Source organism: Podarcis muralis, chromosome 4 (assembly GCF_964188315.1).
Source record: "Podarcis muralis chromosome 4, rPodMur119.hap1.1, whole genome shotgun sequence".
NCBI classification, from domain to species: domain Eukaryota; kingdom Metazoa; phylum Chordata; class Lepidosauria; order Squamata; family Lacertidae; genus Podarcis; species Podarcis muralis.
Genome location: NC_135658.1, coordinates 26,620,549 through 26,645,581, shown reverse-complemented (window position 1 = coordinate 26,645,581; position 25,033 = coordinate 26,620,549). Strand labels below are relative to the sequence as shown.

At 38.7% G+C, this 25,033-nt stretch overlaps 1 protein-coding gene across 5 annotated transcripts in view; it reads right to left on the bottom strand.

The window, feature by feature from the left end:
• Positions 1–222: 222 nt before the first annotated feature.
• WASF3 (WASP family member 3) overlaps positions 223–25,033 on the bottom strand; it is a 41,526-nt gene continuing 16,715 nt past the window's right edge. For 4 of the 5 annotated variants that reach the window (XM_077927102.1, XM_028726375.2, XM_028726377.2 and 1 more), the window contains 7 exons: positions 24,130–24,264; positions 21,191–21,344; positions 19,985–20,102; positions 17,483–17,658; positions 15,054–15,317; positions 7,532–7,902; positions 223–6,274 (listed from right to left, as the gene is read on the bottom strand). In XM_077927102.1, coding sequence (XP_077783228.1) covers positions 6,117–6,274; positions 7,532–7,902; positions 15,054–15,317; positions 17,483–17,658; positions 19,985–20,102; positions 21,191–21,344; positions 24,130–24,264 — 1,376 coding nt within the window. In that variant the 3' untranslated portion in view covers positions 223–6,116. Of the gene's footprint in view, positions 6,275–7,531; positions 7,903–15,053; positions 15,318–15,942; positions 16,110–17,482; positions 17,659–19,984; positions 20,103–21,190; positions 21,345–24,129; positions 24,265–25,033 lie in introns of all 5 variants that reach the window. The other variant, XM_028726379.2, reaches the window with a different exon arrangement.

The following is a 25,033-nucleotide window of genomic DNA, read 5'->3' as shown; positions in this document are numbered from 1 at the left end:
CATGCTGTTTCGGTTACAAATTTGAACTGCAAAGTCAGGCAGACATAGTAATTATGAAGTGTTGTCTACACGAGAATGTCTAGAGAAATGAAGAATAAACAGTGAAACCGGCCAGTATTAACAATATCTTAATAATTACACAATAGTTCAGTACTACATAATAGTGCTCCTGTTAACTAGAATCTTTTGAAATTGAAGAAAAACTTTTAGAATGTGAAGACAAAAGTTGAAATGTGAGCTTTATTCATAACTATTACTTTTACATAACCCAGGATAAAATAAACAAACAAAATTACCTAAAGTATAAATTTAGCTCAGTAATCTTAATTTACATTTTTATTGATAAAATACTGAAAGCAGATGAGAAAATACTTCAAGTTTAGAAGAAAAAAGGTGGTCATCTAACTATGAAATCTTATTGACTACAACTTATTTAGTAGCTTAAAATAAATTCAAAATACAAATATTCTGTGATTCAGTTTCTGTGCTTCTAAAATATATTCATTTCTTACAATGGAAGAAACTGATGTTTTACTTCCAACATTAAAAAACAAACAAAAAACATTTCCAGAAAGCCATTTAAACATCCTGACATTTATTCAGGGTGGGGTGTAGAGAAAACATGCAGTATGACTTGCCTTGCAACTCTACATTTGTTCAACCAAATGAGCATATAGAACCATATTCTCACATCATGCATGATGAATGACACCATCATTCAATAAATGCATCATGTGACAACTTCACTAATATCCCCAGAAGCAGAAGCAACCATTAGCAAGGCCAAGTTGTTCTCAGTACTGTACGCTGACTAGGAACACAGATCAGATGATCCCCTTTGGTTTCCTAGAGGTTAGTTCTACAGCATTCAAAGAATATAGCAGAATTCATTACTATGCAGATGTGGGACCACCCTCAACAGTAATGAAGGTTCAGATCCTTTTCTGCATAGTCCATGATGTCTCAATTCCACATGCAAAGTCAAATGCAGCTTTCCTCACATTTTAAGGCAAAGTCTAGAAGGTGTTGAGTGACCTTGGAGTCTTCATAAAGGAGGTGGAGATTGTGCTTTGTTAGGTGCTACTCAATATATCTTCAGACTCTTAATGGGAATATATTATGGAAAAGAAGTCTTTGCCATTATGCTGTCCCTTACTATTAAAGGTACAAAATGCACAAGGTGGTAGGTAGACTTTTATTTGGTCATATTGTTTCAGAAAGAATATGCTCGTTTCAAACATAACAACAACTTGTTGGGGGAAAAGGTAGATAGTAGCTGGTAGATTTCGGCTTTGTGAACTTTGGAGCCAAGAGCAGTTATTGTAACTTCAAGGCTTGCATGACGTGCAACAAACAATGACCCCATTTAGTGGTAAGAGAAGGAGGGCTAGCCAAAGAGACTGTGCAGTTTTTTGGACTAGAGGAGGCACAGTCACTGGACTCTAAATCCAAAGGTACTGACATTGCAAAGGCGGCTTAGTGCTCATGAGCTCTTTAGCAGTGCCTCTGAAAGGAGAGGAGACAGAAAAATGAGCTATGTACAGATCAGCATAAGGTGCTGCTCTCCCTTTCCGGTATTTTGCTTTCCACAGCACGCAGGGTTAAGGTGCCTTTTCACTCGTCTCAGCACTGCAGTTAAGATGAAAAAAGTTACTTTTGCATGCTCTTTGTCATCATCTCCTACCCATAGCTGAGTGCCTGCTTGTCAACTAAACACCAGTGTAATCAGCTTTTTAAGAGAGTTGTTCTAGAGCAGTAGCTTGTTAGTCTGTTGCAGCAAGCACACAGAGCCCAAGAGTCCTGTGGCACCTTATCAAAACTTTTATGATGGCATAAGCTTCAACAGAAAAGAACCTCCATCTCATGAGTGCATGAAATACAAAGAGGTCTTTTACTGAACATTTGTTGTGCCTTTTTGCATTGCAAATAACAGTGTGGCAAGGAGTGGCATGGTATTGTACTGGCCTGTGGATGTATTATAAAATCACCAACACAAATAACTCATTTTAATGTTTTGGTTTGCCCAAAAGAAATTTGTAACTACGGGCAGATCCACACCATACACTTAAAGCACACACCTTTCTCAAAGAACCCAAAATTTCCCCTCACATAGCTACAATTCCCAACACCCTTAACAAACTACAGTTCCCAAGATTCTTTGGTGGAAGCCATGTAGTTAAATTGTGCATTAGATATGCTTAAGTGTATGCCATGGGTCTGCCTCAAATGCATAATTCTGGGGTATATTTTAATTTTCTAGATCAAGAAACTATATTTTAAAGTATTTTAGGTTTTCCTTGAGTGTTTTGTTAAAAGTCTTGCAACTTGACATGTAGAATTGATTTTCAAGATCCCACAATGAGCTTCATGGACAAATAGACTTAATTGCAGGACTCGCTGCTCCAAAACCAGCACTAACACTACCCTGACATTCTACAGTATCAGTGAATTTGTCCCAGCCATTATTTATTATATATTTCAATATATGCACACATAATATCTTCTCATATCAGAGATTAGTTTTACCACAATTTGATTTCAGGATTTAACTTTCTGTCTTTTGCTGTAAAACTGGTTCAGGAGGACTTCCTTATACTTCAGAATTAAGGTTGAAAAATATATTTTGCATTAGGAAGGAATTTCTTCCAGAATAAAGGTAAAAGTAAAGGACCCCTGACAGTTAAGTCCAGTTGCGAATGACTCTGGGGTTGCGGCGCTCATAGTTAAGCCATAAGCCATACTTCCTAAGCAACTTTTCCCTCCTCCATGTGGCTTGCTTACTTATCTAATAATCCAGAACTACCTTTTTAAACACCCTCCTATACTACTTGTATATTTTGTCCAATTTGCATGGATTGCTATATGTTGAGTGAATGGCCCTCCCTCAATGTGTGAGATGGGAAGTCATGTGTGACTTCAGTCCATCAATCTCCATTTTTCATGTTTCCCAATAATGTTATCCCTCTGCAGACAATGTACACATTTGCATGTGTATTAAATGCAAAATACAGTAATACCTCCGTGAATGTCCGCCTTGTCTAGCGTCGGTTCCGGAGAAAATCCACGGCAAACCCGGAAGTACCGGAACAGGTTACTTCCAGGTTTGCCACTCGCGCATGTGCAGAAGAGCTAAATTGCGCATGCGCAGACGCGGCGCTTTGCCCTGCGTCCTTTTCAGCTAGCAGCCAGGGCTCCGGAACTGATCCCGGTTGCAAAACAAGGTACGACTATACTTTTATTGTGATATTCACAAGTAAAGGAAATGAAAAACCAATGCACAAAGAGTAGGTTCTGTGCATTTTAACTGAAAACATGTTTTCTTCTTTTAAAAACCATGTAGTTTAATATTTCTTGTAGGTATAAGTTCAATGCCAGACTGAATGTTTTGAAGAGAGTCAGATCAGCTTAAGGATCCCTGGCCCTTCATGAATCATGCTAGTGCTCAAGTCTCTCTCGAAACCCACAAAGACCCGATTGTGGTGATTCTCTATATTTATTTAGTACTAAGGGAAAGGCACTCTGTACCTGCTCAGGGTCACTTTACAGTGGTACCTCGGGTTAAGAACTTAATTCATTCTGGAGGTCCATTCTTAACCTGAAGCTGTTCTTAACCTGAGGCACCACTTTAGCTAATGGGGCCTCCCGCTGATGCCACATGATTTCTGTTCTCATCCTGAAGCAAAGTTCTTAACCTGAGGTACTATTTCTAGGTTAGCGGTGTCTGTAACCCAAAGCGTTTGTAACCTGAAGTGTCTATAACCCGAGGTTCCACTGTATTCTTAACAAATTTCAGGAAACAGTATTGGTACTGATATAAGGTCCATGATTGTTAACAATGAATGCTGTGCTCTCAATAGGGACACTAAATACAGATACCTTTTTATAGGGTGGGACTTTTACAATGGGGTTCTCCCCCTTCCTCTCTTCACATGCCCCTGAATCTGACTTGGGTCAGGAGAACCCCTGGAACAGCATATAGGGAGGGAAAGGGAGGATCATTCCACATAGCAAGACAAAATGCTTGCCCCGGTGGATCTATAGGAGTGCTGTAGTGAAATATTACCATAGTTCTTATTTTGAAAAAAACAACAATTTATATTCTGTGTTCCTACTGAGTGGTTGCTGTACAGAAAAGAGATTTTATATCATATATAAAAGTTTAGCAACAGCTACTTTAGAATGTTATTACAATTTGTAAGACTGTTTTTTAAGTCAAGGTAGAATAGGTGGGGAAAGAAGAGAATAAAATAAGCTTGCTTGGGCCAAGATTACATTTTCTTGGACTGGTGGTGACAACTCTCTATTCCAGAGTCCTATTTAACAACAGCCATCACACAGCAGTCCTCTTCATCTCTGAGACTATTTGTCTTCTCTTTCATTTGATAGGGCTAAGGAATGGAAGAAACCGGAATTCAAAGAGATTGTGGATGAAGGAAACTGCTTCATGTCCCAAAGCAAAACTACTTAAGCTTATTGGATGTGAATTACTCCATTTTTCTCACTTATTTAGAAGTGATCTATCAACCCCCGCCCACCAAGCTTAACACAAATCTAATTGTGCAGCAACAGCTTTCAATGGATTGTTTCTAGGGCTGGAATCAGGGACTAGCACTGCTGAAGCCCACACTCCAACAGAGGGCTGACAACCCCAGACTTCCACTACTCCTACACTTTGCTATTGCTACCTAGTCATCTGTCTCCTCCTAAGCAAGCATATAGTGACAGGAGCAAAGAGGAAGAGGAGCAACCTCTGTTCACCTTGCTTTTCCCCTCTAGGCAACTGCAGGCACCTTTAAATACATGGACCATTCAGGGCAACTTGCCTGGTCTCACCCCACCCCCCACCCTCCAAAAATCCCCACAAACAAAAGCCAAAGCCAGCACTGACTGCTTCTAACCTTCAATTCTGTGAAACATAATCAAGCATAACAAGATCCTGAATCATAGCCAAGAAAGGAAATTAGTTTCAATACAATACTGAATTGTGAATAACTAAGAACTGAAAGAAAACATGAAAACAGCCTTTAAAAATGAAATATTATATAAGATTGAAAATGTAGATTTAACTGCCACTTTTTTTAAAAGGGGCATACAAAAATAAATATGACACAACTGCACTCTGAAGCTGACAAAGGCATTACATGTCTATCCACATGTAATAAATGCAGCACTGTAAACCATATGAGAGGTAACAAATTATTTTTATCAACTTTATAAATAGTGAATAGAGGTGAAATAGTGGTGAATAGAGGTGAAATTCACCTCTATAGTGAATAGAGGTGAAATTTATTTAGGTGCTGTAACTATAAAGAATTTGTCCAGTCACCCATGAGCCAGACACAGCTTGAACATGGTTCTCAACAAACCTTACCTTTTGAGCTCAACAACTCCTAAGAGAAGTATGATTTCCATTTTAGGATCCATTTAACCATATGCTTGAATATGCCTGTTACAAACTAAATTATTTTCTAAAACTGATTATGAAAACTAAACAAACAAACAAACAAACAAACAAACAGATAAATAAGGGGAGGGAATTCAGCACTTAACCTAATGCCACCCAATTATTCACTAACAATGTCAGTATGGCTCCAGCACCTGATTAAAGTGTAGCTATGATGCTAAAAATAAACTCACAATATATGGGACGGACAGAGTAAGACTTAAAAATAAACAAGAAACATTTAACTGCTACCAGTTTTATACGTATTCTCCATGAAGCTAGACCAAAAATGCAAATTAGTGACATTTTATGGTGGAGGACATTGTTCTGCCATGTTGTGCTCCAAGATCAAGCACCTGCTTTGAAAGATTTCCAAGTACCTGGGGAAATCGGTGTTAATATTCAAACAATCTAAATAACTTACATGTACTCCTGGCCAAGAACAAACACTGCCTTCTCTTGGGGCAGAACATGATTTGCTACATTCAGTGGCACTTGTATACAGTATTATGCAGTAAATACTGAAAATAAAAGAGTTCTATATTATCACCAAACTTACTGACAGCATCCTGCATACCATCAATTTAATTAACCTGTTTCAACATATATCAGTGCCTACACAACATGAACAATTTCCTTAAGAAATTAATAGAATGCTTTGGTTCTCCAGTATTCAGTCTGACCAGTCATTTTCATCACATTCCGAATCATCTTCTGAATCGCTGTACTCCACAGCAATGCGTCTGGAAAGAATTGTGGCCACATCATTTCCAACAGGTTCACGCTTAGCTTCTTGTTCACGCTGCTCTTGTACTTTTTTCAACTGGATTCCTGAAGAAAGCAATGAGACAAATTATCACACTGTTATTTTCATGGGTAAAGTTTTTTCTTTTCTTTTTAAAGCAAGAGTAAGCTTACAAGTACAGTACACAGGACTTAAAAATTAACGAAAATAGGGTTTAAAACACAATGAGAATTCACAGAAATAAGGAATTCCAAGAGTTCATTTGCTCTTGGTGATTGTTTTGGCTTTTCCACAGGCTCTGTACTTTTCAATAGAAATGACAACTTCATCTATCATGTAAAACAGTCATTCTTCCCCAAAAGAAAAGGAGGCAATTCAAATACCTCTCATGTTCCCAGAGGCTATTAATTTACTTTGATCTGCTGTTTTTTTATTTAGTTTTCAGGTTTTAAAATTTTACAATCAATTATCCAACCACCAACATAAAAAGAGAATTCCAAAGAATCTCCTGAATTTCCCTCCTCCCCTTTGTGAGTCCTTTTATTAACCTTTTCCTCCTGCATCTTTTTCATTAATCCAAATCTTTTCCATCTCTATTTTATCCAAAGTTCAACATTGAATTACAAGTGTTATTCCAATCCTACTAATGATTTTAGTTGTTTACAACAGTTTTTAAGGTAAATTATGTATTTCCCCATTCCTTATTGAAATTTTGGTCTTCCTGGTTTCTGATTCTTCCAGTCACTTTTGCCAATTTGACATAGTTTATCAACTTAATCTGCCATTCTTCTCTGGTAGGGAGCCAACTAGTTTTTTCCTCTATAGGTATGTATATACACATGAACACACACATAAATTGTATAGATGCATGTAAGTGTGTGTATCCATCTGTTTGCCCAAGAACAAAATTAAATGCTTCATTGTGGCGGATTACTGTATATCAGGAGAATAGAAAGCACTGGACCCAACAGCAAGAATTTGAATGCTATTACTTAGCTTTCAAGATGCAACACTGTACACTGGTACCTCTGGATGCAAACGGGATCCGTTCCGGAGCCCCATTCGCATCCTGAAGCGAACGTAACACGCGACTGCGCATCTGTGGGTCGCATTTCGCCACTTCCGCGCATGTGCGTGACGTCATTTTGAGCATCTGCGCATGCAGCGAAACACGTTCCGTTACTTCCGGGTTGCCGCAGAGCGCAACCCGAAAATATTCATCCTGAAGCTGCTTCAACCCGAGGTATGACTGTACTTATAAATTAAAAGCACGGCTTATGCAAAGTTATGGAAAACCCAAACACTGGTCTGTTTAAGCCTGACCATTCTTAATGTACCCTTACCCATCCGAATAGCAGCCAGAAGATCACTTCGAGCATCACTGATGGGTGATTGTGTGGGCTCATGCCGCTTTGCTTCAGCCAGTGCAGGCGCATGCATCGGAGAGGATGAGAGAGAGGATCCTGCAGCAGGAGGGCCTGGAGGGGGAGGAGGCGGGCCTGGAGGAGGGGGAGCTGTAACAACAAGCCCAGTAGAAGGAGGATGAAGAGCAGCAGAATATATAGATCCAGTCACTAGTCCAGGATGGGAAGGTAGCACAGGGATTTGGAGAGGACTAACAAAAGCGGTCTGTGCAGAAGGAATCATGGGTGGAGGGGGAGGCGGCGGGGGTCCTGAAGGATTGTAATAATCCACCATCTGAGCTGCAAGCATCCTATATATAAAATAGAACACAATATTTGTTAACTGGCATATGAGCTAGCAGATTTGCAGTGTGCACCCTGTAGCATATGCTTCATTTGGTAATGAATATGATTGCATAATAAATACTGGGTTACATTGCATTGATTTTCTTTTTTTTTTTTTTTTTAGAATAAATGTTTATTAGCTTTTGCAAGAAAAGAGTAAAAAAAAAACAGAAAAAAGAAAAGAAAAACAGCGATAATACATCACAACTAAAGAAAAAAAAACCCCACCACCCACAGCACATACTAAATCACCGCAACATACAAACACAAAACATGTTGTATATCGAGTAAAAAGTTTTTCCTTATAGTCTAACGTTGTCATCTCGTTCTGGACTTCCTTCAGCTCGTCCGTAGGTCTTCCGTAATCTAAATCATAGTAACGCATTTCCTATTTTGTATTGTCATTATACATTTCATTTCTTCTATTTTGATTAAACAATAACTCTTAGTCTTTTCACAGTGCTTCTCTGAATCCCCTTAGCGTTATTTGCCCCTTGCTAATACCTTCCAGATAGCTTACATATTTTCCCCATTCCTTAATGAACATTTGGTCTTTTAAGTTTCTTATCTTTCCGGTCATCCTATCCAAATCCGCGTAGTCTATTAGTTTTGTTCTCCACTCCTCTGTTGTTGGGGTCTCTTGTTTTTTCCATAATTTAGCTAAGGTTATCCTTGCTGCTGTAACTGCGTAGTACACAAATTTATGATCTTTCTTTTTTATCTCATTCCCTAATATCCCTAACAGGAATATTTCGGGTTTTTTCCTAAATGTGTATTTTAACACTTTCTTTAATTCTATGTAAATTTTTTCCCAAAATTCTCTCACTTTTCCACACTCCCACCACATGTGGAAAAAGGAGCCCTCTTTTTCATGGCACTTCCAACATTTGCTATCCACTCTATACATTTTCGATAGTTTCACTGGTGTTATATACCACCTGTGAAACATCTTCATTACATTCTCTTTTACCGTTATACATGCCGTAAAATCCAGACCGTCTTTCCATAATTTCTCCCACTCCTCAAATAGTATTTCATAACCCAAGTCTTTTGTCCAACGGTTCATCACGGTTTTGGCTTCTTCATCTCCCATATTCCAGTCTAGCAACATCTTATATATTTTAGATATTGTTTTAACATCATTGTTTACAATCTCCGTCTGAAATCTTGAGTCTTTACATGTATATCCTTTCTCTCTCATCTCTTTTTTAAACAATTCATTAACTTGGAGGTATTGGAGCCAATCATATACATGCTCTTTAATCTGTCCATATGGCTTTAATTTCCATTTACCATCCTCTTTCATTATCAATTGACCATATGTTACCCAATCTGACCTCATATTTATTTTCTTGATACTCATCATTTCAAGGGGAGAGAGCCAGCGCGGGGTTTGTGGTTCAAGTACATTTTTATATTTTTCCCATACCTCAATAATTGGCCCCCTAAATATGTGGTTCTCAAACCCCTTGTGTACCTTCCTCTTGCCTCCCCACAAATAGGCGTGCCAGCCGAACCTATTATCGAAGCTCTCTAAATCGAGTAGCTCCCTATTCTCTAATTTGATCCAGTCTTTCGCCCAGCATATACAAGATGCCTCGTAATATAATCTTAGTTCTGGCAGGGCAAAGCCTCCCCTTTCCCTTCTCTCCGTCAAAAGTTTATATTTTATTCGGGGTTTTTTGCCCTGCCAGATAAACTTTGAAAGGATCTTTTGCCATTCTTTGAATGTTCGGCCCCCCCTAATTATGGGTATCGTCTGAAATAAAAAGAGTACCCTCGGCAAGATGTTCATCTTAATAGTATTAATCCTTCCCCAGAGAGAAAGTTTCAGGCTTCTCCACACTTCCAGATCCTTTCTTATTTCTTTCCAAACCGACTCATAATTATTTTTGAATAGGTCTATGTTTTTTGTTGTAAGCCATATCCCAAGGTATTTAACTTTCTTAACTACTTCTACCTGTGATTGGTGTTGAATTATCTCAACTGTGGTTTGATCCACATTCTTAACCATCATCTTTGTTTTACTCTTATTTAATTTAAAGCCTGCCATTTCCCCAAATTGTTCTATCTCCTTTAAAATTTCTTCTATTGTAGTTGTTGGGTCCTCTGACATTATTACTAAGTCGTCCGCAAAAGCCTTGGTCTTATAGGCATTTTGCCCTATTGTTATTCCTTTAATTTTCTCATTTTGCCTTATTGACTGCAGGAGTATTTCTAACACCGTTATAAATAACAACGGAGAGAGCGGGCATCCCTGTCTTGTACCTTTCTGTATTTTTATTTCTTCTGTCACGGTGTTGTTTAGGATCAGTTTAGCTTTCTGCTCTGTATATATCGCTCTTATACCATTAAGAAAGGCCTTGCCCACTTCCATATGCTCCAAATTCTTTAACATGAAGTCCCAGACCACATTGTCAAACGCTTTTTCAGCGTCCACGAACATCATTACTGCCTGTTTGTCAGTTCTGACAGACAAAAATTCCAAAATATTAATTATGTGTCTTGTGTTGTCCCTCATGTGCCTGCCAGGAATAAAGCCGGCCTGATCTTTGTGTATTGTTTCCATCAATATGGACTTCAATCTCCTTGCCAAAATTCCTGCAAAGATCTTATAATCCGTATTTAACAGCGAGATTGGCCTGTAATTTTGGACTTGGGTTAGATCTGCACCTTGTTTTGGGATGAAGGTGATAAATGCCTCTTTCCAGGTCCCGGGGGTTTCTCCTGTTTTTAATATATTATTCATAATCTCCTTCAAAGGTTTTACTAAGACCGACTTCATCTCTTTATAATAACCCGCTGTGAACCCGTCAGGTCCTGGGGCCTTCCCTCTCTTTAGATTTTTAATTACCTCTTCTATTTCTTCTATTTGTATCTCTTCGTTAAGTCGATGTCTCTTCTCAGTTGGGATTTTCTGTATTGTTTTCTCTTTCAAAAATCTCTCTATCTTCCTGGAATTATTTTTCTCTTTGTTCTTATATAGGCTTCTATAGAAGTTCAAAAATTCTTTCCGAATTCCTTTTGGGTCGGTTATTTCCTCTCCCTCTACTGTAATCCTATTTATAGTGCTTTGCTCTTTCCTTTTCTTAATTTGCCATGCAAGCCACCTACCAGATTTATTTGAAAATTGAAAATTTTTTTGCCTTAATCTTTTGATGTTCCACTCTACTTCTCTATTTATTAACATGGCAAACTGTGTTTGCAGTATTCTGATATTTTCTTTTATTCCTTGATTGTTAGGCTTCCGAATTAATTTTTTTTCATTATCCATAATCTGCTTTAAAATTTCTTCCTTCCCTTTCTCTCTGTTTCTATTTTTAATTGCATTTTGTTGAATGAGATGCCCTCTTATTACAGCTTTACTTGCATCCCAGACAGTATTAATATTAGTACCTTTATCACTATTATCCACAAAGTAATCTGTTAGCTTTTTTTTTGGTATTTTCAACAATTTTCTGGTCATCTAGTAGGTATTCCTTTAATCTCCATCTGAAGGTTCTTCTTTCAAAGCTCTCCAGCTCATATTCTATCGGGTTGTGGTCCGAGATTACTCTCGGCTTTATTTCTATTTGATTCACCCTAGGGCATAATTCACTCGATATCCAGACCTGATCTATCCGTGACCACGATTGGTGTGGCTCTGAATAAAATGTGTATTGTTTATCCACTGGGTGCCTAAGCCGCCAAATATCAACCAAATTACACTTTTCGACCATTGAAAAAAAGGATTTTGGTAATTTTCCATCTTTGCCTCCTCCTTCCCTAAGTCTATCTGCTTCTAAAGAGATCACTCCGTTCATGTCCCCCATTAAGATAATTTTCTGATCCATGTATTCCAACATTCTCTCCTCAAGATTTTTAAAGAACTCAGATTTGCCACCGTTCGGTGCATATATCCCTATCACCACCAGGTTTTCTCCTTGCCAATTGATTCGCACCGCTATCACTCTCCCCTCCTCGTCTTTAAATATTTGTTTGGCTTCAATTTTATTTTTGATATATAATACCACCCCTCTTTTCTTTTCTCTATCGGAGGATTCAAATTCACTTCCCAATTTTTTATTGATTAACAATTTTTTATGTCTTTTCGCAACATGTGTCTCCTGAAGACAGATAATATCCAAATTTTTCTTTTTCAGAAATTGTTCAACATTGTTCCTTTTTTTCTTCTCGTTCAAACCGTTAATATTCCAGCTTAAAACTTTTAAACCCATATTGCCTGTCATTCACCTTAGTCCTCTCTTCTCTCTTCCCCTCTCTTCCCCTCTTTCCCCTCTTTTCCCCTTTATGAGTTTCCTGCGCTTTCTTCCTCCCCTTCTTCCTCTTCCTCTTCGTCTGACCTGCTTCCAACCTCCTCCTGTTCGTCCTCTACTCTTATATCTCTTGGTGATCCTCCCTCGTCTTCCCTTGCTCCGCCCTCCTCTGATTTTAATTCTTTATATTTCCTCAAAAATTTCCCAGTTTCTTCTGAGTTTAAAAGCCTGTGTCTTTTGCCTCTATACTCAAATGATATTCCTTCCGGGAACTCCCATCTGAAACTAATACTGTTCTTTTTTAGCATCTGAGCTAGTGGTTTATAACAATCTCTACGTTTTAGTAGTCTGATTGGAACGTCTTTAAAGATGATAATGTAATTCCCTCCTATGTTCAATCGCTTTTCTCTATTCTTTTGTAAGATCATATTTCTCACTTCTCTATCCTTGAGTGTAATCAGGCAGTCACCTACAAATTTCTTTGTTCTAATTGTTTTAACTTGCATTCTGAATGCATTCTGGACATTTTTAGCCATTTCTTCTACTGGCATTTCCATCCAGTCAGCTAATTCTTTTATTAATCTTTCTTTAATGTTTTCTCCTTGTATCTCTGGGACTGCTCTCATCCTAAGATTCGTCTCCCTCTGTCGGAGTTCATTCATTGCGATAACATCCCTTATCTCCTCTTGTGCTTTATTTAAATCTAGCAGTTCTACTTTCATCCTTTCTTTCTCCCGTTTCATATCTTTTAATTCCAATCTTGTTTTCTTTATACCTTCCTCTACGTTTTGTGTTCTTCTAGTTACCTCTTTAATCTGGCCTTTAAGTTCATTGACCGTTTCTTCAATTTTCTTATCCATATCTCCAATTTTTTTGTCTACACGTTCTATCTTATTCTCCAGATTACTTTGGCCTTGTTTAATTTCCACTAGCATCTTCACAATATCCGCCTTAGAGTCAATTTCTTGTTTAGATCCCCTCCTATCCCCCGGGGTCCCCCCATTCGTACCTTTCTTCGTTGTGTGTGACATTATGTTAATTTATACTTTTCTCCGTTTCCCTATTACCTATATTGTTTCCGCTTTGCCCTTTTCCCCTCCAATTCTTCTCTTTTCACTTAGTATAGACAATTTCCCCTTCTTTCAGTTAATGTTCTCTTTCAGAATAATTATTTTACCCCCAAGCTAATGCACGCTCCAATACAATTTGGAAAAGAGAGAGGGGGGAGAGATTTTGTACAAAAAGCAGGCTAAATTTAGGATAAGAAGAGAGGAATTGTAAGTCAATTGGTTTGGTTCCACCACTAGGGGTCACCAGTCTCTTATTAGTAGTGGAGTATTCTCATATATGGCAATGTCCTCTTTTTGCAGCTACTCAGTCTTTCTTATGTTTCTTATATATCCGAAATCCCAAAAGCCAATTTAGAAATTATACCTTTATAGTGGGTTCTGGGTGTATCCACTATGAACCCAGAATGTGTTCACAGTACTCCTGAAGTGTCTGTAGTCTTCCCGCAGCAAAAGTGACTTTAGCGATATTCTTTGTTCTTTATTCTTTCCTTTTCATTCTTTTCCTCCGTTTTTCCTTTCCTTCCCCGCTCCAGAACTCGACCAGGGCGGGGGAAGTTTTATCTGCACCTTATTTTCCTTTCCCTTCTTTTCCACAGTCCCCCACGCTTAACAGTTGTTTATAACAGTTTGTAATGGCGGAGTCTCCTTTTCCGGTTTCTCTCCTTTTACCACCTTTAATTTCGGAGTCTAAAGGAGAACTCCTATCATATGTCTCCAAACCTCTGTTCTTTTAAAGACATTCCGCTGTAACTATTTAATCCTGGACCCTCCTTTCCTACCCCACACGTTTGATATTATACCGTTCACTGCACCGAAGTTACAAAGTTACGTTGGGGGGGAACATACAAGGAGGGAACAAAGTATCCGCCAGGGCGACTCACTTTCACTTTCCTAGCACTGGGCTCGTGCTGCTCATGCCGGACTTCGTTTCCGAGCTGGACTCAATTTAAATTATTCACCTTATTTCACGGCTTCCTCGATGTTATTTCCCAAATTAAAGAGTTTTCTGAAGCCGGGATTCTTTTTTAATTGGAGTGCAGCGCTTTCACAGCAAGCTCGGGGCTTCGCTAGATGGAGGTCGGCAATTGCGTCCCTCGACCGCTGCCGGCACCGTCGCTCTCTTCGCTTCTTTGAAGCTACCTGACGACCAGAACCGGCGGCTTTTCCGTCACCACGGGAACCTGCTACTCTGAACTCCCTCCAGAGTCGATTCGGGGGGCTTTTGCGCCCTAAAGCACCCCCTATCCTCCAAAATAGCCCGGGGTTTCCCTCGCGGTAAAACCCCCGCTTGCAACCGGGATCGCGCTGCACCGGAAGTCCCTGCATTGATTTTCTTCACTTTTTCTGGCAACTCAAACTTTTCCAGTTGCCTCTTACTAAACACACAACACGCATAGCACACATCTCTCTGTTTCAATATCAACATCAAGTTTTCCCACATCCATTTTTACCTTGGTTTAAATATAGCACTGGGAAGCAGTAAAGGGTCCTTACCTAGTTTGCTGGAGTATTTTCTCTAAGCATGTGAGCCTCAAGTACTGTAGCAACCTAGTCATACAACAATACAGCTCAAGTATATCCCCCACTGAACATTAACCATAGTTAAGACCTCTTATTTCCACTCTTTTTGTCTATGTGTCCCATCCCTCCCCCCGCCCCTGTCGTTGCTGATCGTAAGCCTGAGGACAGGGACAGTCTTGTTAACTGATCTCATGTAAGCTGATTTGGGAGCCTTTCAGCTGAAAAGCAAGGTAAACACATTTTAAATAAATAACAAAAGGATTTTTTTACCCATAATCAGCTGGTACCAATGACACAGTCCCTAGGGATCCATCTACGGCTTGGGGTGGGGGTGGAGGTGGCTGTTGAGGTCTGTTTAAGGTAGCATGCCGCACTGTTGTAGAAGGTGGCCTAAATTCATGCTCAAGGCCCTGGTTTGCAAGCATGTACTGAGCTCCATCTCCTGCTCCATATGAAGGCATCATTGGCTGCTGATGGAGGGAATGATTTGGAGTAGCAGGATATGAATAGCTGGTAACATCTGAGGCATGAGATCTAAAATACAAGTGGAAAAAATACAGAAATTAGGAGGAAATGTATTAGTTTCACTGTCTTTGCAAAGAACTTTCTACAGCCACAAAGTGCAGCTTATATTTACAAAATCTGAATTTTCAAATTCATCAATTTTCCTAATACACAGAAACCGTAAACTTGCAGGGTATGCATTCTCTCACATACAAGGCGATATTAGTTCTATGAGAGAAGTGATAGAGAAGTACTATTACCAAGAAAAGCAAAAGATGAAAGCAAAACTAGAAGCTGAGACCAAGAGAATATTTTGATTTATCAAAAACAACCCAACTCCAAGACCTTAATATTTTATGTTACCTTTTTTTTTTTTTGCACAAATAATTACAACTGGATTAAAGAGAAAAAAGAATTATTAGTGGAACACACAATTTATAAAGATACTAACTCTGCAGAGCTTATCAGTTAGGGCCAACAGACAATTTATTTGCATGCCAGAGCTGCAAAAAGCTGCATTAGTAAAGACAAATTGTGTCATATAGTAATTTGGTTTAAAAAGGTATCAGTAAAATAGATGCTCATCATCTTTTTCAGACAGGAAGCTAGGCAAGCAACAAAGCACCAGAGGTTTGAGTAAAACAAAAAGACAAACCCTTTGGGCATCTTGGCCTCTTTTGTGCTTCCTGTCTGCTCCTGTTTCTTTGTATCACTTATGAACTCAATGCCCATTTTCCTTCTCTCCCACTCTTCTCTCCTTGTCCTTACTTTCCTCACATTAATTTGCTGGTGCCGGCTTGGATTCAGCTTGTGTCTCTCTTTCTGAATCACAATGGGCATAGCATAAATGCATTGTAAATAGGACTCGCCAATTCGGAAACATCAGAATTCCAAATTCCAATAGTTACATAAAATTGCTATGTTTGCTTATCATTTTTTATGCATATATAAGCAGTGCATCAAAATTATAACAAGAAGCGCATTTGTGTAGGCTTGTTTTGAATGTAACACTTGCGTTTACAATACTATTACAATTCATTCACAAGGCAATTTTTCATGCTACAAAAAAGGAGTAAAAAAAAGTACATGCCAGTCAAGGAAACAAAATGACTGGAGTAAGTGAATTAATCCAGTTAACAGAGTTGACAAGAATATGATTCCCATGGTTCAAGAGGAGTAGAATTTCAACAAGTGACTGGGAATCACAGAAATGCTTTCCTCTCTATTAAGTTGGAGAACAGTTTTGCTCAGGAAAGAAGTTATGTAGCATGAAAGAAGAATATTTTCCTAGTGCAGACAAAACATCCTGATTAACATCATAGAAATATTATACAGAAGTAATTCTCTTTAAAACATGGCTTTCTATGGAAGTCAGCTTCTGGGCTCTTCTTGCAATCCTCTTTTGCTTTAACAGCCTGGACTTTAAAAATAACTACAAGATGACATAAACAAGCCATAATAGATGTTAGTGGAATTGTGAAATGTTGTTAGGCAGTCTGGATTATTTGCTGTGGGTTGTTCCTTCCTTCCAATTAAATTAATTTGGAGAACAAATATGAAAACAAAAATGTCTCTAGAGACCGCTTGGCCAATCAACTTGAATGTTCCACTTTGCTTGAACACAGACCTCCCACTTAGCACAAAGAAGTACAACACAGAGAGAGAATACCGGTGGTAAATATGTAGGGATATGTTTCTGTTCTAAACCATTAAAAAAAATATTGCTTCTGGTTCTGCAGCTCCTCTCTGAATATCAACTGTATGAACAGTGAACTTTATTCAATTAGCAAAATCTACTAATATGAAGCCGGTATATTGCCTTGCATGTGAAGAACCATTGCTTTCTAAGTACTACACAAAAGTTTAGAATATGTTTTTCTTAAAAATCAGTAAAATCAGTAAATCGGAAAAAAATCCATGTACTAAGTTGCCTATAGCAGTACAATATGGCAATTTAGAACAGAAATACAAACATACGTGTAATGTGGTTGTATAGTAACAAGTATCAGATTTAAGTCACACTGGCCTTTCAAATAATTTTGAAAATGCCTGTTGTAACATTAATTGAATGTTTCATTGCAATTCTACAGTTAAGCTTATTAAAAATATAAGGATAAGGATATAATATATCCTTATCCTTATATATATAAGGATATAAGGATATAATACAACAAAAAGGGTTGTTGTAAACAGACCTAGTATCAGGGGACAGAGATCCCTCGGATGATGCTCCATGGTATATACTTTGAGACAACCTGTTGTCTGGTCTAAGCTCTTTGTCATATGCCATCATATTCCATTCCTGGCGCCTGTTCCTTGCTTTTCTAACCTTTTTCACCTCACGAGTTGTGCCATCTATACGCTTTTGCTCCTAATGTTACAGAACAAGAAAGCAAGGCATGCGAAAGGAAGAGACAAGGAAGGAAAGAGCACGTTAAATGCTGTTAAGAGAATGAAAATAAGTAGATATAGGTGAGGCAAGCAAATTATAGTGAAGCCATATTCTAAAGAGCTCATAGGTTATCCATCTGACAAGGTATCAGCTGTGCAGTAATATATATAGCAAACATACACATTAAGTTTACATATTAGTGTTTTTTCACAATTGTAAAATTGTATGGTTTGCAAAGCCTGCTTTAAACAATACCGTGCTAAATTGTAGTTCTACAGAGCTACTGTAATCTTAGTGTTCAGACAAGCAAATAAAAAGGTTCACAGTGCATCACAGCAAGTGGCATGGAAATATTTTCCCATCAGGGCCCAGGGGTATGTGAAGATACACCTACAAACAAGAGTTGGTGTGTTTTTTCTGGCACTGGAATAAACTTGGCTTCCCTTCAACACCACATGTACCTTTTCTGAAATCAACTGATTTCCTCTTTTAAGCAGTTACCTTACAGCAGAGAGCTGCATGGTATTCATCCTTGTAAATGGAAAAAGCTCAGTACTTATACCATCCTGCCAAACAAATACCAAATCAGGTTTCACGCACGTGGAAGGATAATGGATCACAACACAAATGTCTCATTAGAGTATATTAAAATCACTGATAAAAATACAGTCGTACCTTGGATTTAAAACACCTTGGCTCCCAAACAAATCGGCTCCCGAATGATTGAAACCCAGAAGTGAGTGTTCTGGTTTTCGAATGTTCTTTCGGAAGCCGAATGTCTGACGGGGCTTCTGTGGCTTCCTATTGGCTGCAGGAGCTTCCTGCAGCCAATCAGAAGCCGTGCTTTGGTTTCCAAATGTTTTGGAAGTCAACTGGACTTCCAGAATGGATACCGTTCGACTACCAAGGTGCGACTGTAAAGGCATTTGGGGAGAATGGTTAATTGATTGATTTTCAGTTATGAAAGAAAAATTGCAATGAAATCATAAAAACATATTCTTTAGTCACACAGTTACTAAGAAGCATAAAGCATGTCTCTTCACCTTTTCTTTTCCTGTATAGTTGTAGGCACCTAGGACAGCAAAGGCTATCTATTCCTGATATACCCATTTTCTAGGCTGATTTCAAATCCAAAACTGCCTTGGTCACCTTGTCAATGACCTAAGCTAGATGAAGACTGAGGAAGGATGATTTATTTGTCCTGGGTCTCCTAGCAATCTTTGATACCAGTGACCAATACATTCTGCCTGGGGGTTTTTTGGAGGGAGCTTTTTGCAGTGCTTTTGCTTATAACTCAAACATTTATTCTGTTGCAAACTCTTAAATTACAGTCATCATATTTTATGCAGATGGGAAGACAGCCGAGGTTAGTGATAACAGCAACAGGCAAGCCCATTTAAGACCATCTGTTCACAGAGAAAGGATAAAGTATGCTACAGTAACCATTTCATTGGAATTAAAACCTCAACATTCTTAGGCAAAGTCAAACTAAAAACGGGCATTTTACATACAGAAAAACTCAACCTTGTTAGCACACATGTTATATTGCCCTCCCATCCCCACTTCACATATCCTCACCCAAATCAGCAAGCTTTCCCTCACCAAGCAAATAATCATCCAAGTCTCCTGGTCACAAAATGTGGTGCTTTGCTTTATTTCAGAAGGAGTAGTAAACAAAAAAGCCTTCTTCTCTTAGTGATGTTCTTATTTACTTTTGTACATTGCCTAGGTCAGACAGGTGGTCTGGGAATTCCAGTATGACCATAGCCACACAGAAATGCCAGTACATTTTCTATTTAAAAATAGATGATTTATTGCTTAGTGACATTCTTCAGGGGTTTAATTTGTATGTACTCACACTGACAGCAATGAACATCATTCCTAAAACTGCTCCATTATATACTCTTCCATGACATACCTTAGGTGATTCTTTATTCAGACTCACCCATAAAAAGCAGATGTGCATATTCTCAGAATAAGAAGAATAAAGTCAATTTGCATTTTAGAGTGGAAACAATCTAATGAAAACCATCAAAAGCTCAAAGAACTTTATGAAATAAGTTTATAATCATATAATCTATTTTTCAAAAATATGTTTTCTGAAACTAGTGGGCTATTTTTGCTAGAATTCTTTAAGAGAAGAAATTAAGACACACATTTAAGATTGAAATATAAAAGTATGAAATAATCTTGCTAGTTTTCCAGTCATATGTATGTCAAGAAAAACATTTAAACAATGAACCATTTTTATTCCAAAATATGGCTGGTAAACCACGTGCATACATTTTAAAATGTGCCTGTTTACCTTTTGGCGTCTCTTCTCTTTTCGTTTGTCTTCTGTATCTTGTAACATTTTTTCTTTCCATAGGTCAAAGAAATAAGAGGGATCAGTATAGAACTTCAGCCCATCCTTTTTATCATCTCTGTGAACAAAATTAGCAGATATTGAGAAAACAGGAGGATTATTGTTTAAAGCATACTTAGAGACCCAAGCAAGTATTCTAGCATACTCATGACTCTGCAGATAACCTAGTGGGAAAGGCTCCAGTGGTGCCAATGTACTGCATAGGATGCCATTTCCAGACAGAAGACCTACCTCCCAAAGAAATGGAATAGTTCTGTCTGTTTCAAGTAGCAAGCCAGCTACTTTGCCAACTGAACTGTCATGAATAAGCAGCCAGGTTCTGCTGACTCAAATGATACAATGAGGTGCTTACATAAGAATAGGCCCAATACATTTGTTTGGATAAAACAGTTTAGGAAGTAAACCTACATAGGAAGTAGACCTACACTTTAATGAGAAGCTGGCTTTCCTGCAACCAAACCCATAAGTGCAGCACCCATTGGCCACTTCACTCAGGGCCTGGTGCAAACTGCATCTGATTGTGCCAAGGTATCAGTTGGGAAAACCCAGTATGAAGGGGTGTTTGAGGTAAGTTGAAAATGACAAGAAGCAATGTTCAAACAATTATTTAAAACTTAGAAGTATATTGTGTTAAAACCAGCAAGCTAAACCACCCCCCACGTAGATAGATTTTGAGATTCTAGCATATTTACTCTGAGAGGTGCCTTAGCTCAGCATCTTTGCACGTAAAAATATTTTTTATTTTAAAAAAAACTCTCAAGCACTAGAGAGATACTTTAACTTGCTGCCTGTCAGCATACTGTGGGCTAAATTGACTCTGACTTTCTTAGGCAGCCTTATAGAAGTCAACTGAACTATCTTTGGGTTACTGATATGGAGCCTTAGAATCATAGAAGAGTTGAAAGGGACCACAAGGATCATCTAGTCCAACCCTCTGCAATGCAGAAATCTATTGCCCAATGTGGGGCTGAACCCAGAACCCTGAGATTAAGCATCTCATGCTCTACCAACTGAGCTATGCCTCAGGGCTGTTGTCTGTATCAGACTCCAAAGAAAAGCTAACTGGGCAATATTCAGTAGCTTGAATCTAGTATTGATTACATCATTACTTGTGCAGGCCTATTTATTCATTTGTAGTTACTGTACCTATATGAAGTAAGGATATTCAACGGAGGAGGTTTGTCACTCCGATTATAAATATCAGCTACAGGATTGGGGATGCTGTTCTTCGAAACCACCTGTTGGTCCTGTACTGTAGAACTTTTGAATGCTTTTTTCATGTTGATATCCTGTAATGACACTGTTGATAAAAAGAATAAAATTAGTAGACAGAACTAAATTGAGAAAAAGCTAACCACAATATCCAGGAGTAAAGCAAATCAAAATATTGAACACATTTGATAAGAGGAAGAAGTGAGGAGCAAAACTGATTAAATTATTGTTCCTATATAGAATACAAAACATGCCCTTCACACAATTTGTGGGTGCAAGATTCTTAACAAGTCAGACATGGTAATATTTCCCCAACAAGATTGTGTAAGCAAAAATATTTGGGCCCCAAATCCACAAGATTATGTATGACATAACAAGTTATATATAGAGTAACTTAGTATGCACATTATGTACTATGTTAAACAGCATAAACATGTGCACTGCATATCATGAAGAAAAACTGATCTGCCCAGTGACAACCTGCTCTTGTTTTCGAACTAAGTTCTGAAAAATTAGTCTTCAGGTAAGTGACCTTTGCCTAGCATCCATACAAGTGAGGAGAAAGCCAAGCAGAAACCCTTAATTTCACAGTTGCTTCCCTAACGGATATAAATACATACTGCAAAATGCATTTGAGCTGCACAACTAGTGTTTTGGATTATTTGGTTGCAAACAGATGTATTTTATTTATCATAGAAACCAATTCAAATTGTGTATCCATAGGACATAAGTACCGTTGACCTCAACTGTAAGTTGTTGTTATAACACCAACCTGACGTCAAACTTTTGGAGCAGATTTGGAAATATAAAAACTGTTTTGGGCCACAAAATACCCTTTTCACAGAAAAACTGGTCTTGTTCAGAACAGCTCCTAACCCAGCTGAAAATAAAGCAGGCAACATATGTATGCCACTCCAAAAAAGAGACAAAAAAGCAATGCAACACTGTCCACAAAATAGGCAACCTCTCCCAAAAAAAACCCTCAATTCTTTTACAAATTTGGGAGGGGCAGAAACCCTGGAAGGTGTCACATTAGGGACCCCATGGACACCACATTTGGGGACCCATATTGTAACATAATATGCTACCTGGCTTAAGATGCAACACACACCTGCTTTTAATTACAAAATATATCAATGAAAGCAGCTTTAAATAAATGCATTATACTTCTGCATATTTGATTAGAATATGTATTCAACACTAGATTTACAAATTATGCAATCTATTATTTAAGCTTTTTAAAGGGTTATATCAACTATGAATCAATTTTCAGAAGCAGAATGTGAAAGTGAGGCTACTAAATTTCATTTCTATGCAGCTTCTGCCAACAATCCAAAGAAAATATGTAGCTTCTGTAACTGCCATCCTAGACAAATGACAAAACTTCTGCTCCTGTAAGTGTCTTCAGTTGCCTAGAATGGCATCCTCAATGAACACAAGTAGGCATTCCTTTTGTAAGTATACACAAGCAAGCAAAGATATAAGCAGTCATTCTGTATTCAGTGAAGTATTAGAACTTCAGATGTTACATCAAGACTGAAGACAGTGATGTAAACAGGAACATAGGAAGTTGCCTTATACCAAGTCGGACCATTGGTCCTCAAGCTTAGTATTTTCTATACTGACTGGCAGCGGTTCTCTGGGAATTTAGCCAGGTGTCACTTTCAGACCTACCTAGACATGCTGAGGATTGAACTTGAGACCTGCATGCAAAGCTGATGCTCTACCACTGAGCTACAGTCCTTCTCAAAATATAATGTAGTCATAAACTAGCTACAATTATGGTCATAAATTTGTGCTCTGTTACATAGGTAGTAGTGCTGCTACTCTAACCCCTTTCATATCTCATCCTCAGCACATTCATTTTATGCGAGGAGGGAGTAGTATTATGCTGGTGGCCCCACACTCATCAATCACTACCATGCCCTATTGGCCTTGGCTCCAACCTCCATGTGTAAGCACTCCTTGAGCTCTTTGTGTGGAAGTTGTAGGCACTGTCAGTGGTGGAATCCCATTCCCTCCAACATACAAAGAGCCAACACATAGAAATAAGTTATGAAAGGGGTTACCAAAGGTACCTGAAATTGCAATCATGGGGCAGTGGCTCTACATGACAAGCTTAAGAAGAGTCTGCTGGATCAGGCCAATGGCCCATCTTGTCCAGCATCCTGTTCTCACAGCAGCCAACCAAATGCTTATGAAACCCACAAGCAGGACCTGAGCATGAGAGTACTCTCCCCTTCTGTGGTCTCCAGCAACTGGTATTCAGAGGCATGCTGACTCTGACCATGGAGACTCTAGCAATTGATACTGATACACACTTTATCTCCATGACGCAGCCACTGAATCCTGAGAAGTAACCTAGGCCCAATAAAATCAATGGGCTGTATCAGCACACAGCAGTGTAGACTGCATCCAGTGTTCTAACAATCTGGTTATAAAATACCAAAAGATCAGTTTTCTTGGACAACAGTTTATCCTACAGTGGTGATATGTATCTATTACTCTTCTGGAATAAGAGGTTTGAGATGGGCATTGCTCATGTTCATCTATCTACTGCAAATTAATAATACATGAAATATACCCAAGCAATGGATCCAATTAAAAGTAGGACTCCTGCAAAGAGAGATAAGGGCATGGACTTCTAGTGGCAAATATGAAGTGGTTCTAAAATATTTTCCTCTTCCTCCCCTTTTTTCCCTGCAAACCGCCACAGATTCCCCCCTCCCAAAGCTGCTACCTTAAAAAAAAACACCAAGATGAAATATCACTCAGTACTGACTCCAAAGAAAAAAGGAGTGATTGCTGTGCAATTAATTACTGTGCTCTTGTCAATATCACTTCTGGCTCAATGCTCAAATACAATTACCTACCTTCTTCCACAGTTGAATCCAGCTGGGTGACTTTGACAGCAAGGCGGTCAATTCTGTCTTGAAGGGAATTTGCCCTGATGTAGAAGTTGTTGGCCTCATTAAACAACTCACCAAATATGTCTTCAGCATGTTTGCCTATAGAGAAAGAAGACAACATCTCCCCAGGTGTTTTAATCACCATGACATACACTATGCACATGTATTTGCACACAGAAACAGTACAAAGTTTCTTCAGAGTGTTTTCACTATGCTTCTGCTGCTTTATGCAAGTTGACAAGCACAGAATTCCCACATTTATCCAATGTGACTGAAAACTGCTCTTTTCAGACACAATTCTACACACAAGAATGCCACACACTGTCAGAGCAGGTATAAGCAGGGCCAGCCCAACAACTTTTGCTGCCTGTGGTAAAGGACAAGTTAGCATTTCCCCATTGAATCTTACTTCAGCAGTGGCAACAGGATAGTGTCCTCCCCTTGCAGTGCACCTGAAAGCAGCAGACTAGTTTAGGGGGTATATTACAGATCTGTGATATCCCACAGAGAGGAATGGCCCAGGAGGAACAGGTGGCTGCTACCCTCAGTAAATGAATATTACAAACATAATTCCATATACTACATATGGCATTTGTGATGAATTAAAGGCTTCTCTTTGCCTAATGGTTGAGCCAGTGCTGGTTCCAAATCTTTAGATACCCAAAGGGAAACAAGCATTTGGGAACAGGGGGTGGATCCACACGGCCAAAGTTTCAAAAATCCATAAAAGACTGCTCTACACACCCTAGCCTTAGAAGAGTTTGGATCTGATATCCCGCTTTATCACTACCTGAAGGAGTTTCAAAGTGGCCAACATTCTCCTTTCGCTTCCTCCCCCACAACAAACACTCTGTGAGGTGAGTGGGGC